Source organism: Podarcis cretensis (genome assembly GCF_951804945.1).
Source record: "Podarcis cretensis genome assembly, chromosome: 4".
In the NCBI taxonomy this organism is placed as follows: domain Eukaryota; kingdom Metazoa; phylum Chordata; class Lepidosauria; order Squamata; family Lacertidae; genus Podarcis; species Podarcis cretensis.
In genome coordinates this window covers 29,971,293-29,988,674 of record NC_137173.1, presented here as the reverse complement: position 1 = coordinate 29,988,674, position 17,382 = coordinate 29,971,293, and the positions used below count along the sequence as shown (strand labels likewise).

At 45.1% G+C, this 17,382-nt stretch overlaps 1 protein-coding gene across 2 annotated transcripts; it reads right to left on the bottom strand.

Annotated features, from left to right (window-relative positions):
- Positions 1 to 319: 319 nt before the first annotated feature.
- On the bottom strand, positions 320 to 15,507 carry SERTM1 (serine rich and transmembrane domain containing 1). 2 transcript variants are annotated; one of them, XM_079974263.1, is made up of 2 exons: positions 15,385 to 15,507; positions 320 to 2,067 (listed from the first exon to the last, which is right to left on the bottom strand). In XM_079974263.1, exon 2 carries the CDS (start codon positions 1,914 to 1,916, stop codon positions 1,593 to 1,595), a length of 324 nt encoding a protein of 107 aa, XP_079830389.1. In that variant the 5' UTR covers positions 1,917 to 2,067; positions 15,385 to 15,507; the 3' UTR covers positions 320 to 1,592. The 2 variants fall into 2 exon arrangements, with proteins under 2 accessions (XP_079830389.1, XP_079830390.1); XM_079974264.1 differs by lacking the exon at positions 15,385 to 15,507 and adding an exon at positions 2,470 to 3,645.
- Between the last annotated feature and the right edge of the window lie 1,875 nt (positions 15,508 to 17,382).

Below are 17,382 nucleotides of genomic sequence, written 5' to 3'. Positions count from 1 at the left end.
ACAGTTGTGGCTTCCCCCAAAGGATTCAGAAAGCTGTAGTTTGTTAAGGGTTCTGAGAATTGTTAGGAGACCCCTGTTCTTCTCCCTGTTTCCAAAGTGCCTTAACAATCAACTCCTCTTCCCAGGGAACTCTTAGAATAGTTTGTCACAGTAAGTAATAGTTCCACTTTATTCTGTGCTAGGCCATCTTCAGCTGAAACACTATGCCCACTTTTGGGCACCACACTTTGAGAAGCACACAGACAAACTGGAAAGAAGTTCAGAGAAAGGTAATGAAGATGGTCAGAGATATGGAAAACAAGTCCAATGAGGAACATTTAAAGGAATGGAGACATGATAGCACTTTTTATTTCTCTGAAGGGCTGCCACATAGCAAGGTTAGAGCTAACAGGCTTAAGTTAAAAGAGGGGAGATTTGGATTGGGCATTTGAAGACACTTTTTAATGATAACAGCAGTTGAACAATGGAACCAATGACCTCAAAGGTGTTGAGCTCACCGAGTCCTTCAAAGCACAGGTTGGTCCCTCTGTCTGTGCCCTGCACCCTACCCAAATCTGCGCTGGAGGCTTGGGAGATCCCCCAGAACAGATTTAGGGGGTGCATGAGTGAGGTGAAGTGGGCAAGTCTCATAGCACAAGTGGAAATCCTTGTACTGATAAAGCCAATTCCCTTTCCCAGGGAAATGGAGTTGCGGGCTGGATGCAAACCTGCCCCCTGTGTGGGGGTGTGGCTAGCCCCCGCATCATAGGCAGTCCCTGGCACATCACACCCTAGGCTGACCAATCTGGTTGGCCAGGGAGCATGGCGTACTCCATTTAAGCAACCTGTGGGTGGAAAATCGCCACTGTCTGGTTCCCGCTTGCACAGTTCTTACTTAGATCTACTTTGGACACAGCCCAGTTCTTCCAGCTCAAAGCAAACTCATGCAAATCTGCAAGTCTACCAAATGCAGTTTTAGTGTGAAATGGAATGAGCCCACATATTTATTATAATCATTTGGCTAAAATAAAACAAGCACATCAGACAACACGGCGACTGTATACAGGAAAACATACAAGAGACCTCAGCGACAAAATTTTGAATTAAATTGTTAAATTAAATTAAGCTTTGTTGTCTTAAAGTTGCTCTAAATTCTAGAACTACGGCACAACAGATTCTTTCAGTGGTGAGATAAATAACTTTCAGAGATCTAATGATATCCTGTATGATATCATGGTGTTTCTGAAGAAGTTAAAGTCCTGAAGCTTTGAGTCAATGAAACCATAGGTGACAAAGCCCAGGAAGCAGAATCTTCCCATTGTTATGTTTGAAGACCCAGTTTAAATGGGCTGGGGAAATGCTACAACACTATTACAGACAGGAGGCCATGATCAGGCAGGAGACCATCATCAATTTCACTGCTCAGAGATGAAAAATGTCATTAATAAAGAGGGGAAATGCAGACTAAAAAGGGAAAGAAAAACCAAAGTGAAAATTAAAAGTCACCTCTTTTATGACTATTAGTCCTCCAAAGAAAATACTGCATGCATAACTTCCCCCCAAGAGTTAGACAAAGTTGTTCCATCCCCCAATGTATTCTCTTTCATTCCTTCTCAGGAGGAAAGATTTGAAAAAGCAGATCGCTGGGAAGAAATACTACAGACTTCTAGGTTAGTGAAGGAACTCCCAGCATCACTGGTGTATTCTGGGTAGGAAGAACTGGAAGAGATTATGTTCTTCAGCCTCTGAAGTGCAATGATTAATAGCAAAAGAAGAAATGCCAAGAGGCTGAGGAATATTGAAACATAGACATAGACGTTAGACATGTGTCCGGAAGATGAATCCATGGATGTCGAGAGAGAGGTGGGATACAGCTCCAGAAAAGTCCCATTTTCCATATTTGATATTAATCCAGAGGTAGGGTGGAGTTCCGACATTTTATTTGTGCGTGTTGTAAAATAAATGGAGGAGACCTAACATTCAAAGGCAACCTTCCAGAAGAAAGCTGGCATATTGAGCTACCCAGTGATGGCTGTTATCCTTCACTTCTTAGGTCAGAATAAATCCGGATGGTGTTATCCTTTGTTGCTGTAAGAAAGAAAAGGGGGAGAGGAAAAATTAGACTACAGTACTTAAAAGTTCATTTCTTATTTGATGCAATGCTAGAATGTTGAGCAAGCAAATAACTTCAACTTCACGTTTTGATTCTTCTTAGAGGCAAGTGGTAACAGAAAGCTTGGCATGTAAGATTTTAAATGGATACTTTCTACTTAAGTGCTGCTAGTAATCTCCCAAGTACAGAAATCTGGGCATTGCAGACTTTGGTATCTCTTGAAACCAACCCATCAACTAGCCTTTTGCCGAACTCAGAACTGTTTTGCACAAGTTTAGGTTTTTTGTGTGGTTAGGTCTTCCATAACTATATCATTGTATCCAACACTGTCCATGTGTGAGTGGAAAGAACTTCTGATTGCACAGTGGGATTTTTACCGGGGTCTTTCTGAAGCATATTTCGGGGGCATATGTGGATCTGCAAGGGGGTGGAGGAGGAGACGAAGCCCCATTGCGCTAGCAGAAGTCTGTTTGGAATCCACTCCAATTTTGGAGCCTTAGAAACTGACCCTGAAAAACATGGAGGGTGGGATAAAATGAAATGAGGTTAAAACAATATGGTGATTCCATAAATATGTGCCAACATTGCTACCAATAATACTCTACTTTGATATTCTCATTTATCACTCTTTATTTCTTGTTGGTTCCTCTAACACAGGGGTGGCTAACCTTTGGCCCTCCAGCTGTTCTTGGACTAGAACTCCTGCCATTCCAGACTATGGGTCATGCTGGCTGTGGCTCATGGGTGCTGGAGCCCAGAAGGAGCCAGAGGGCCACAGGTTAGTTGCCACTGCTCTCACCTAATTAAGAAGCTTCTTCAAGATGCCAGCAGCTCTTCTGTCTGTGGGAAAAGCCAGAAGAGATGAATGATCTTCAAGACATGCAAACAAGTCTCTCCAAGCACCATTTCTCTTCTGACGGATTAAAAGATGCCTCAGCAGACAATTTCTAAGAGAGCGAAAGAATTTGCCACTAGATCTCTGCAAGAGTGTGCATAAAATAACCGCTATATTGCAATAGTAATCTAAAGGTAAGGGTCTTGACAATACTATAAATAGCTTCAGACATCTTTAAAACTTCAGCTACGGTAAATAATTTATACCCAATTTGTAGACCGTGATTTCATTTCTCTGTCGCCTTGTCTATTCGCCTTATAAATGCCTAGTTTAGCAGAAAAGGAAGCAATGGCATCAAATTTCTCATTTGTATGGTAGACATATTATCCTAAGCTTAATAGTATGGTTTTAATGAATGTAAATGCCCAAATCCAGGTCTAGCTGCACATTGCACACAATGAATTGCCTTAGACTATGTGTCGGACTATATATTTGAATGTGCATCTCATTAAAGCAAAGGAGTGTGAGTTGGTTTGGATGTGAAAGCCAGCTTATGTGCTGTCAGAAACTGCTGACCACTGCCCCATGTGACGAGCCGTAACTCTAGAAGTCATTGACCTCCCATAAAGCTGAATGTGAAAAGATTCAGGATGGATAAAAGAAAGTCATTTTTCCCACACAGAGCATAGTTGAACTATGGAACTTGCTCCCACAAGAAGCAGTGGTGGCCACCAACTTGGATGGATGGCTTTAAAATAGAATTGGACAAATTCATGGAGAAGTCTACTAAAAGCTACTAGCTATGATGGTTATAGGGATGTGGGTAGCGCTGTGGTCTAAACCACTGAGCCTAGGGCTTGCCAATCGGAAGGTCAGCAGTTCGAATCTCCGTGATGGGGTGAGCTCCCGTTGTTCGGTCCCTTCTCCTGTCAATCTAGCAGTTCGAAAGCACGTCATGTGCTAGTAGATAAATAGGTACCACTCCAGCGGGAAGGTAAACGGCGTTTCCATCTGCTGCTCTGGTTCGCCAGAAGTGGCTTAGTCATGCTGGCCACATGACCCAGAAGCTGTCTGTGGACTAATGTCACCTCCCTCAGCCCATAGAGCGAGATGAGTGCGCAACCCCAGAATTGTCTGTGACTGGACCTAACGGTCAGGGGTACCTTTACCTTTATGATGGCTATGTTCTGTCTCCAGAACCAGAGACAATAATGTTTTTGAATACCAGTTGGTGAAAACCACAAGGCAGAGGAGTTCTCTTATGCTTGGGGCCTGCTTGCTGGTTTCCCACAGGCCTCTGGTTGGCGCTGCTGACTCCAGCCAGGACATTAGAGTGCCTCCTGCCTTTGGTTCATGTGATTGTTATCTTGCCTCTAAGCAAGCTAGACCCCAGGCCTGTTACTGGTTTTGTAATTATCCACTCAACTGCTGAAACAAATAGTATAAATAGTCATACAATTGGTACAATGATCTGTGTGGCTTGCATTGATTAAAAAAAATATGTACAACACCAGTGTCCAATCAACAAATGGCAAGATGACTGTGATCAGATCCTTGGAAGCAAATTAATTGTGTACTGTATTAACGGGATAAATCATGCATGGCGATATAACAAAAACAAGGGATATGAGAGTTGAACAGATGGAAGATGTGTGTGCATGCATGTTCACCAAAGATGCTCTTCACTTGGGGAGCCATTTAGCATGGGAATGGCCCTGCTACGGTATCCAATTCCTACTTTCCTTCTCTTTTTTAATTTGTCTCCTCTTTTGTCTTTTGAGTAAAAACCTTCACAGCTCATTATATATCCACTTTATAGTAAATCATTAAAATCATTCCCTGAACACCTGTCTATTTATTAAAGAAGAGTGGAGCAAATGGCTTCAAAACAATGCAGATGAGTCCATTCTTAGCAGAACTGGAGAGGGTGAACGGCATTTAAGAGTCAGTCTCAGAAGAGTTCTGATGTAAGCTACTGATAGGATCACATCAATTTCAGCTCTACATACTGCAGTAAATTGAGTGTTCTTTCAGATAACCTTGGTTGCACAGTGTTATAAATTCCCTTACATTTTTATTGCCTGTGGTTCTTCTCTGTGTAAATCTTGATTCTATTACTCTATTTTATTCTGCCAACCTCCATGAAAATGCAGCTGCAGAGGCTTCATTTGCAGTTCTAGGGCTTGACAGATTAGACCAAAGGCAGAGAAGCAAAGAACTTGGGACCCACAGACTTGAAGGAGCACCATCCTGACATCAACTTGTTGGGTATTAAGATCTTCAGAAGGGGTCCTTCTAAATGTTCTGCTACCAGAAATGGTATGGTTAGCAGGAATGCACAAACGGGCCTCCTTAGTGGTGTCCCTCCAGCTGTGGAATACCTTCTCTTTGGACATAAAAGTCAGCACCAACAGTATATTCATTGTGGTGCCAACTTAAAATGTATATGTTCCCACAGGCTTTTATGTGAGACAAGCCTACACAATCTTTTGCAGTATCCTTTGAATTTTTAATTACTTTTAGTTGCTCTAGTCTTTTTTATGATGTAAACAGCCCTAAGATCAGCAATGATAAATGATGGGACAGATATTTTTAAAACAAAATCTTTTAGTGGAAGGGCTGTAACTCAGTGATGGAGCATGAGCTTTCTGTGAAGAATGCCCTAGGTTCAATACCCAGTAGATGGTATTCTATTCTGAGCAAAACTTAGTTGACCTATGGAAATTACTGGCCCTAAGTTATGTTTCATTAATTTCAGTGCGTCTAGTCTGAGTAAACCTGAGCTCAATATCACCCAGGTAGGGTAGACAGCACTGAGCTGATTGGACCAATGGTCCAACTCAGATAAAGGCATACCGTATTTTTCCCTCTATAACACGCAGATTTTTTCTCCTAAAAAGGAAGGGGAAATGTCTGTGCGTGTTATAGAGCGAATGTGTGGTCCCTGGAGCCGAAAAAGCAGGCAAAAATCAAATCGCGGGTCTCCTAGAAGGGAAACTTGAAAAGAGGAAGCGGCTGCTTTCCGGCATTCTGCCTCAGGGTCTTACTGCCCACCTGGAACAAAGAGCAGGGAAAGCCCCTCCCCTCCAGGCAAGCAGAGGGGAAAGTGTCGTCTCTGTGCTCCGGTACTGCTGGGGAAGAGGGAGAGAGAGGGGGGAGGGAGAGAGAGAGAGAGAGAGAGAGGGAGAGAGGGAGGGAGAGAGAGAGGGGGAGGGAGAGAGAGAGGGGGAGGGAGAGAGAGAGAGATGGCTGGCTTGGGTGGGGGAAAACTTTTGCCTTTCTTTCTTCCCTCCCGTTAAATCCCTCTCCTGCATTCCTCCCCTCCAGGCAAGAAGAGGGGAAAGTGTCCTCTCTGTGCTCCGGTACTGCTGGGGGAGAGGGAGAAAGAGGGGGGAGGGGAGAGAGAGAGAGAGAGAGAGAGAGAGAGAGAGAGAGAGAGAGAGATGGCTGGCTTGGGTGGGGGGAAACTTTTGCCTTTCTTTCCTCCCTCCCTTAAATCCCTCTCCTGCATTCTTAGCCAGCTGCTTCTCTGCACACCCCTCTCATGTCCCTTCTTTGTTTTTCCTTCGCTCCCCACTTAAAATGTGGTTACAAAGCATAGATCCACATGGATCCTCAGGATCTTTGCATTGGGTCACCCCAAATTCACCATCAGATCACATAGCATGTCCATGGCTACAGCCTGCCCCCCCCAAATCACGCACCCACTGTTGCCTGGGGCTGCAATGGTGCAAAAACGTGGTTAAAAAGCATGGATCCACATGGATCCTCAGGATCTTTGCATTGGGTCACCCCAAATTCACCATCAGATCACATAGCATGTCCATGGCTACAGCCTGCCCCCCCAAAATCACGCACCCACTGTTGCCTGGGGCTGCAATGGTGCAAAAACATGGTTAAAAAGCATGGATCCACATGGATCCTCAGGACCTTTGCATTGGGTCACCCCAAATTCACCATCAGATCACATAGCATGTCCATGGCTACAGCCTGCCCCCCCAAATCACGCACCCACTGTTGCTTGGGGCTGCAATGGTGCAAAAATGTGGTTACAAAGCATGGATCCATAGGAATTCTCAGGATCTTTGCATTGGGTCACCCCAAATTCACCATCAAATCACATAGCATGTCCATGGCTACAGCCTGCACCAAAAAAATCACGCACCCACTGTTGCCTGGGGCAGCAATGGTGCAAAAACGTGGTTACAAAGCATGGATCCACAGGAATTCTCAGGATTTTTGCATTGGGTCACCCCAAATTCACCATCAGATCACATGTCTGTGGCCACAGCATGAAGCCCAAAAATGATACATCCACTGTTTCATTCAGAATGTTTTTCCCTTTGTTTTCCTCCTCTAAAAACAATGTGCGTGTTATGGTCGGGTGCGTGTTATAGAGCGAAAAATACGGTAATTCTTGTTGCTAACAAAACAACAACAATTTGGGACCATTCCAGACAACTTTTTCATGCAACGGATGTGCTACAGTGCACCAGAATTGAGACCTCAGATGAGGAAGACCCCATTATCACCCCAGCAGATTTGGGGACCCCAGTTCATCCCAAGTGGTCCCGTCAATCAGACTTCCCACATCATCCTCAGTAACAGAGGTGGCATTGGTTTCAGGTCAAGGCCCAGACCAGAAGGGTCAGTGGACATCTGGCAGCTCAAAGTTTCTCTCCCTTGAGGAAGGACTAGGGCAATAAGGATGGTTATAAAGCTGCTCAGTTGGTGCTTGCTAGCTGCTAATACAACAACTCAGATGGCTTAGTTCCAAGAACCAAATCCAATGTGAGTTTTTAGCAGGACAACTCTTTAGCTGTTTTTTGAAACCGTGCTCACTAACCTGCCAGACGTGGTTTAAGTTGAGAATCTGGGGCAAAATAAGGCAGGGACCATTGCAATTAGTAATTGTGCTAATGGCTTAAAAAAAAAATTAAGAGCAGGCATGGGGAGTCTAGTATACACCAGGACACTGATGGTGTGCACTTTTAACTCTTTTCCTCTGCTCTGACCCACACCACTCCCCACGCCTGCTACAGTTGTAGCTTGGATCATGAATGCCTTGTGAGTTGAAAAGTTTTGACTCCTGAACGCCACAAGTGAGTGTTCTGGTTTGCGAACATTCCTTGGAACCCGAATGTCTGACCCGACTTCCGTGGCTACTGCAGCCTTGGTTTCTGAAAATTTTGGAAGTTGAACGGACTTCTGGAACGGATTCCATTCAAATTCCGAGGTACGACTGTATTTGCATTGGGAGAAAGTATCCTATTTATGCTAGTGGAACTTGTCTTCCAGTACAAAGAAGCATAGGGGGCAGAGAGAGATTAGGACCCCTACAGAAGGCAAAAGATTTAAGACTACTACTCCCTCCCGTTTCTGATCTAGACTTTGATGGTTTTTTAACAGCCAGCCACACAATACAATCATTCATGCTAATTGCACAAATGGTGTCTTATCTTGTTTGGCCCTCAGCCACACAGTGGCGGTGGAAGGCAATTAATTATATTAATTCCATTTATCAGGCACTCACTGCTTAAGTATTCTCCAATAAACTTACAAAGTTTGAAGAGCAGAACATGCAGAACAAAAAATCAGAAGAATGTTTTGCAGATAAAGCAAGCCATACAATAACCACAGAACAGACCCAATAAAAGAGCAGCAAATTGGAGCAACCAAAAAACCTATCAATACACAGCAAAATCACAATTCATGGATGCAAGGCTCACAATCTGGGTAGGCCGGGTTTACGCACTAGCTTATAGTTTCTTTCTTAAATTGCTGGGGTACTATAACCGGGAGCAGACGGTCTACTGTTGCTGGAAATCTGTGCACTCTCTATGCGCACAAAGAGTGCCAGATGGCCCTGGCTGAACAGGAAGGTGTCTGAACTACAGCCACAGCAGCCACACTCTTGCCAAACGATTCACTTTTGAGGTTTGGTGCAACTAATGGCGCAAATCTAACCACAAAGTCAGAACAACTTTCTCAGGCATGAATAAAATGTTTACATCAAGTGCCAGCTAATTAAAACTAGGCATGATATCTTCAGTGACTGAGTTTGGGAATTTGGGAGAGACGCTGCAGTGAAAATCAAGAGATTCAGTAGACACAGTGGCGTAGCGTGGGTTGTCAGCACCCGGGGCAAGGCAAGTAATTTGCGCCCCCTAACCCGTGGATTTGCGCCCCCTAACCCTAACCCCCAGATGTTGCGCCCGGTGCGGCCGGCCCCCCCTGCACCCCCCACGCTATGCCACTGAGTAGACATCTGACAAATTAACCAGTTGTGCTAGATTTATTATAGAACAGAAGTGAAGGTTCTGCTTGTCCCTTGGCTACTTGCGGCGAAAGTGCAAGTTCCTTCGGGGCCCAACTTTGGGTCTCTCCCTGTTTTGGTGATATGATTGGCAGATAGACAAACCGTTTTATTTTGCTGTGATATTATATGGAATGACCTGCAGAGCAAGGCAGACCTTTGACTCATAGCAATTTCCTCTATCATGGGTGGAACAGGTGTCCTCAAAGGCACTCCTGGCCTTTCGCCAGGTATGTCACCTACAGCCATTCTTGGATTGGGACAACTAGACCACAGTTGCTCATGTATCAGTAACCTCACAGCTGTGTCACGGCAATGCGCTATCTGTGGGGCTACTCTCGGAGTTGATCTGGAGGCTGTGGCTAGTACCAAACAAGGCAGATTGGTTGCTTGTGGGGAAAACCATTGCCAGCACGTAACACTTTGCTTGCATGATTTGAACCGGCTTCCAATTTGCTAGTGGATGAAGTTCAAGGTGTTGCTACTAACATTTAAGTCCTGTACAGCTTGAGACAAGGTTACTTTAGAGGTCACCTTATCCCATATATGCCCAGTAGATGCCTGAGCTCTGTGGGAGAGCTACTCTTGCAAGTTCCAAAGATCTCAGAAGCCTGCAGCATCTCAGAACAGGGCTATTACTGTTTCTTCCCTTGTTCTGTGGAATAACATTTCTGTCGAGATACATACAGCAGGCACTCACTATCTGCATTTTTCAGAAACAGTTGATGATGATTTTGTTGACAGGCCCCACAAGTATCCACTTCAAATATTGCTTTAAATGTATTTGTGTCTAAACATTGGTTTAGAATGTGATTAATAACATTAACTGTAATAGTAATATGGTCTTCTAGACACACACACACACACACACACACACACACACACTAATTTATTTGTTGATTTATTTATTATTATTGATTAAATTTGTATACTGCCCTTCATCCGCAGATCCCGAGGTGGTTCACAACATAAAAATACAACATAAAAACCACAAGGTACATAATAAAAAACAAGAACAAACCAACCAACCACCACCCCCAACACGTTTAAAAGGGTTTTGAATGTTAATCAGCCAAAGGCCTGGTTGAAGAGGAATGTTTTCACTTGGGTGCCTAAAGGTGTATAATAAAGAAGCCAGCTGCACCTCCTTGGGGAGAGCATTCCACAAATGGGGAGCCACCACAGATAAGGCCCGTTCTGGATACATAAAGCAAGAAGTAGATCTGCTTTCAGAAAGATTCTTTCCGTGACAAAGATAAAAATCTGGCAGAATCTCTGGATGTTTCTATTTCCCATCTTTTAAGCATACTTTGATTGAGTAGATAAACAATTCTTCAGGGCTGGATTTGAATCTCTTATTATGTTGCTTTTTTCTTATTCTAACTCTGAACCATTCATCCTTGAAATCAGCCAGAATGTAATAAAGGAAGCTATTGAATGCAACAAAACTACTGCAGAATACAGTACACCATTAATACCAAAATGTATTGATAATTATATTTATCACACTGGTATTTGGTGCCAAAACAAGATAACGGAAGCCAGCCACACCCTGTCTTTTATCATTCCAAGTTGATGACATATTAAAATTTAATCACGGAAGCCAGATGTCATACAATGGAAAGTTGTACACATGCATGTGAGCTTTGAAGCTCACACACAATCTTCGTCCCAGATGCCAGAGGACAACCATCCCCTCCTCTCCACGTGCTCTCCATCGATCCTACTTCTGTCTGTGAAAACAAAATCCCTGGAGAGGCTGAATGTGCGGCATTGTCCTCAAATGAGACAAATATAAATGATTCCACTTCTGTTCCAATCCTCTCCCATTGCCATAGGAGCTTCTTTAACAAACACTTTTCACATGCTGCACAGCATTTGATTATTCCTTCCCAAAATTGCATGCCGTGCAGCGGTCCTCAATCACAGCTGAGACAACAATGCCTACAGAATCCTCCAGCGAAAAAAGCACACTGGCCCTGGAATGCAAATAAAAGTCGGGGAGGAAGTGAGGGAGCAAAAGGAAAAAAGTAACAGCATCACTCGGCATAAAACTGTTAATTTATTCCAGTTGAAGAGCGTCGGATATAGCATGCTTCCAGAATTTCACTACGAGCAGCTACTAGATCAGGGCATTATACAGAGGCAGCCCATGTTTTTCTCCTTATACCCTCAGCAGAGAACTGCAGCTAATCACAGACCCCCCCCCCCCAATAACCTAAATTGTTTGAAGAAGTGCTGTATGCTGAATACAACCCATTTAGTTCAAATGTGACAAGGCTGTCCTATTAGCACAAAGAATTTCACCTGTGCAATGGGACTTCCTCTCATTTTCTCTACACATTCCTGTGCCACCTGAAATCTGCTCCAAAGGGTAAGGGGAACTCTAGGAACAGTTTCTGGGGGGCATCAAGAAAGGAAATCCCATTGGACAAGCAGAAGTCCCTGCGTGAACAGAATGGGCTTCGCTGGATGCAACCCTACTTTTTTTATTTTAGATGTATACAAAAACCATATTCGGCATACGGTACAACAGAAATGGGGACCCTGTGGTCCTCCAGATGTTGTTGGTCTGCAGCTCCCATCATCTGTGACATGCAACAACCACATTTCAGCAAGAGCTTGCAGAAGTGGAAACGTAACCAATCGAGCCTTTAGTACAAGCTGAAGGACGAGAGCATAATGGCTCTCGTCCAGCAGTTCCCGGCCGAGAGTGAGCAGCTGGAGCATGAGATGCTGATAGAGCATGAGATGGAGAGGATGTTGACTGATGGTCAAACCAGGCACTATGAGAACAAAGAAAGGGCAGTGGTCACTGATTCCATCTCTCTACCCAGTTCTCTGGCAGGTCTACTAGGCTGGCTATTGCTGAGTTCTGGCAGAACTGTTGGGTTCCGCTACAACTCAGAAGAGTGATGGGGTGTGTCTTGCTGCAGATTTGCTGGGCACCTGCCCACAGATCTATTCAAGGATACCATCACCTTTGTTGTTTTACATTGCTAAATTTTGTGGGGGTGAATGGTGGTACTTCTCAGTGAGAATGTGGAGCCCCAAGGGGAACGGTGTAGTTTATCCAAATGTCTTGGGTGGGGGGGGGGGGGTCCTGCAGCTCTAATGGGAGTAGGGCTCTTGCCCATGAACACCTATTTATGTGACAGAGTGTGGGACACCTGGTGCTTCTTTTAATTATTATTTTTTGCAGGCATTTCTATTGGATCAATGTCCAACCCCCTGCAATGCTGAAATCTCAACATGCGGACCCCCATCCAAATTTGAAACCATACCGGGGCCTGCTTAGCTTTGCAAATGTGCTGGAAGTTTTATTGCTTTATCACTAGGACACAATCCTTATGATCACAAATGCAAATAGCACTGTGACATCTGCTTCACAAATTCTCTTCTCTTTGTTCTTGGGATTAGTTAAAAACTGAACATCAGAAAATTAAATCAGTGCTCTCTGCATACTGCTGTCTAAAACATGGCCTCTGGGTGGAATTCCATTCAAACATGCTAGACTTTTAAAAAATACCTGCAGATCTCTCTTTCTTTCTTTCTTTCTTTCTTTCAGGGGAAGTTGCAATTTCCAGTGCTCAGTGGTCAATAAGACCAAAGGCTGTTTTGAAATTGCAGTAGGACAATATTTTTTTAAATTCTGAAAACAATTTTGCAACTTCAGTAGAGGACTAAGGTACTGGCTATATTTCTGAAATGGAAAGAGTATTTTGATCAACTTTTAAAAGTTTGCTTTTGTCAGTTCCAGCTCTTTCTCAAGCCTACATTTTGAGGCTGGAAACAAGAATAACTTGTTTCAGATGTAAAATCCAGAGGCTGCGCATTAATTATTGGCTTAGGTTTGCCAGAATGGAGGATTTTAACTGAGCAGGTTTTAAGGAAATGGCCAGTTTGGATCCAAAATATAAATCCAGTAAATCTACAATGGAGAAGCAGAGTTATTTTTACTACAATAGAAGAAAATAGGTGGTTTTTTTTCACTGCATGGGAATAGCAGAGACAATTTCATTCTCTAGGGCTGAAGTCAAACTTTCTCAAAGTTCATTACAACTTGCAGAATTTAATTAGTGTCCCCCACTCCCCATGGCCTTATGTACACACTAATATATCTCAATAGCAATTTGAGCATAAATGAGGAATATTGCTATTTAACCCTAATAAATAATGTTGAGTAAACTGTATTTAGTTGTAAATATTGCTTGACAATGTTATTTAAATAAGGGATGGGTGCCAATCTCTAAATTGACTTTTTCTAAATTATTTAGAAAAAGCAAAACTGAGTGTAATGGCCAGTAGAACACAAAAAACTTTTCATATTAAGCAAAGCATGACATTGGCTTTCAAAAGATCAATTGGGAAAATTTAAATAAAACAAAATCGACCACTTCAGGTAGCCAAAGATGTTTTCACATCTCACTTTCCTCAGTTACACAAATGCTGACCAGAAGTATTTATTTAGGATGACCAAGTGAGAAGCAAAACAAACACCTTAAAAAACCCTTATTTTAAAGTCTTGTCAAATATTCTGCTTCAGAAGTCTTATCCAGCCATTTATTATGATTAGAGGACAACTGCAAATAAAAGCCAATGGTTATTATGTCCCCCAACCCCATATTCTATTCTGCTTCCATCCATATGAAACCTTCTCTGTCACCTCATAAAATATTAGCAATGAAGCCAGCCTGAGAAGGAGTTCACACATCCATGTCCAAGACTTGATGACTGCAGTGTCAAGTTGTAGCGCATGTGACATGCATGTGAGCGAGACAACCTTCACAGGTCACACTTCTTCAAATATGGAGGCAATTCACACATCTGGCTGCAAGTCACTAGATTATGCACACCCATCTGTTCTGCAGCCCTTAAGGGTCCTTAATTCTAGAAACATTTACTGGAGAATAAGGTCACACAGATCACAGTGGGCCTTACCTCCAAGTAAGCATCTGTTAAATTCTGCTGTAAACTGATCAGCAACAGATCCCTTTACTATTTAAAGACAGCATTGCTTCTTCTCTCACTCCCTCAATGGAAATACCTTCGGAAAACCATCCCTGGGTTAATCTGAATGGAAGAGAACCTCCTCTAAATCTCCAGATTGCATTTTGAAAAAGATATATTTAGATGCACTGCCCAATCTTTTTCTCCAGTGTGGTAGATAATTCGTTTTGCAGGAGGCTATTCACGCTGTGCAAATCAGATATTTCCCTCTTCCTATCACCCGCTTTGTGTGTGTCTGCAACAGTGTGCAGGTGTGAGGGGGAGAGAAGAGCATTTTCTAATCTGGAGATGTAGAATGGGCACAAAAATACCTGCCGGAAACTCTTTGCCCTCTAGATACCAGCCAGAGGGCAAATTGTATGTAACACTGAAGAGCTTTGCTCCTCTGTAGCACAGGTTGGTTCTCCACCGACAGGTGATGTTCCTGCAACCTGGGTCAATAATGAATGGGGATGGCGGGTGTTTTGGGGGGCAGGCAGTTAAGGGAGTCACTGAGGCTGCAATCCTAGACACGCTTTCTTGAGAGCAAGTCCTGCCGAACTCAGTGGCACTTACTTCTGAGTAGGCATGCCTAGGGTTGCCCTGCAAAACTTAAAAGAGATCCAAACCGTTCCACTAGGCAAGAAAACCCTCCCTTAAAAAAAAAAGCGAGAAAGAAACTAATCTAATTCCTTCGCTCCTCCCCCACGTCCCCTTTTTTTGAAGCAAACTAAAAGGCCGGTTCCTGTACCTAAACGCTGCGTTCTTTTGTATGTTTACTCGGGAGTAAGCCACGTGGAAGGCTTTCCAAGCAAACCGACCCAGAACCGGGTTGCTCGGCTGCAATCCTGGACTACTACTTCCTTGGAAACACGCAAGTTCTAGCGAGGCTTCTTTCCCAGGCAAATCTGCTTCGGATCAGGGGGGATCGCCTCGTCCTTTTGCGTTCGGCGGAGGGACGCTGCGGAAATGCCAGGCTGTCCCGGGAGATCTCCGGGACGGGAAGGCTGCTCCGATGGCAGGACTTTAAACGACACCATTCAAAAGCCTCTCTGAGCAGAAGGTGGGGGAAATCTGGAGCCCAGGAGGGTTAGGGAGGGCGCGCGTGCAATCCAGAAAGGGAGACCGCGGAGGGGACGCCGGCTCACTGACCTGCGCGGGCGGGATCCCGTCTGGCTTTCCCCGGAGGAACGAGGCTGCGAAGCGCCGGGCAGCCGAAGCGACACCGAACCACCGCCCGCCTTGCTCTACAAGCCACCCGGCCAGCACTGCGCTCCGCCGAAGAAGCGGCTGGCAAGAGCCTGAGGGGCGTGGCTGCCGCTGGCCCGCCCCTGGTAGGGGAGAGGCCCCCGCTGCCCAATCAGCAGCCGGCTCTCGCCCTATTTAGAATAAAGACTCCCCATCGAATTCCTTCACCTTTGGCCGCAGTCGCTTCTCTTCGCATCTTTCTGGAGCGGGTGGGGTGGAGGCTCCCTCCGCATAGATATGTGAGATGCGAAGGCTCTGCTTTCCATTTCCTTCCAGACACTTTTTTTTAAAAAAGACCCCTCCCCACTTTCCCGTTTAGCAGATACATAATTCACCTGGCCTGCTGAGAACAGGCAGGGCCGTCCAGGCTATGAGGCAGACTAGAGCAGCTGCCTCAGGCAGCCAGAATCCAAGGGCAGCTGCCATGGGTGCCCCTACTGAAGGGAGAAGCTTTGGCAGCAGTGCAGGATTTAGGGCAGTGCTAGAGGTTCCCCACAGAGCCTAAGACTTGCTGATCAGAAGGTTGGCGGTTCGAATCCCTGCGACGGGGCGAGCTCCCGTTGCTCGGTCCCTGCTCCTGCCAACCTAGCAGTTCAAAAGCACGTCAAAGTGCAAGTAGATAAATAGGTACCGCTCCGGCGGGAAGGTAAACGGTGTTTCCATGTGCTCCTCTGGTTTGCCAGAAGCAGCTTAGTCATGCTGGCCACATGACCCGGAAGCTGTCTGCGGACAAACGCCAGCTCCCTTGGCCTATAGAGTGAGATGAGCGCACAGCCCCAGAGTCAGTCATGACTGGACCTAATGGTCAGGGGTACCTTTATCTTTACCTTTAGAGGTTCCCGTGCACAGGATGCTGAGCTGAAGGGATGCAAAATTGAGAAGGTCCATAACTGAGAAGATCCCATTTTTGGCCTTGACCAAGGCAGCATATTACCAAAATCTACCCCCACTTCCAGGTTCTTGTGAGAGCCCCAAGAGAACTTGCAGGGATCTCGCTGGAACCCGGAAGTCGCCGCCACACAACTCAGGTAAGCCAGGCTTTGGCAGGGGCGCAGGGCGGCTCCTTCCTGCTTCACCTCAGGCAGCGAAATGGGGCAGGCTGCCACTGAGAACAGGTGCCCTTCTGCAATCCAACAAAGATTTCGTGCAGCAGGATCCACAGAACTTTGGGATGTTTTCTGGGAAAGCGAAGGCTGCTCCATTAGGGCTAAAGAGGTACAGCTTCACCAGCCTCAGCCTGCCCCTTGCCTGCCTACCTGCCTGTCTTCTTCTTTCAACCAATCGGGGAGCGGGGGCCAGAACTACCTGAGGCAACTTCCTCCTCCTCCTCCTCCTCCTCCTCAGGGTGCTACAAACCATGCATTTCCCCCAAAGAATCATGGGGATTGTAGTTTACCCCCTCACAGAGCAGCAGTCTCCAGCACCCTGACTAAACTGCAGTTCCCATAATTATTTGGGTTCTTGTGTTTAAGGTTAATGGTGTATGGAACGCAACAAGGAGGAGGAGGAAGACAAAAGTGGCTCAGCCTGTCATAGCCTCTGGCTCCACCTACTGTTAGTCCTCCTTTCTGCCCAATGGGCACCAGTCGCCACTGGAGAGGGCTCAGTACAGCAGCAGCACAACCAGATGGCTTCATCTCAGCTATAACAAACAAAACATGTCTCTCCCATATTGGTTTGTACAGCCACAGCAGAAGGAGTATTTTGCTGTGGAATCAAAAGACAGGATCAGCCTGGTGTTCTGTACAGTTATACCTCAGGTTACAGATGCTTCAGGTTGTGTTTTGTCGGGTTGCGGACTGCCGAAACCTGGAAGTACCGGAACGGGTTACTTCCGGGTTTTGGTGGTTGCACATGCGCAGAAGTGCTAAATCGTGCTTTGTGCATGCACAGAAGTGTCAA

Excerpts from the sequence above, each read along its gene's own strand:
- SERTM1 (XM_079974263.1), bottom strand. The coding sequence starts at position 1,916 with ATGTCGGAACTCCACCCTACCTCTGGATTAATATCAAATATGGAAAAT.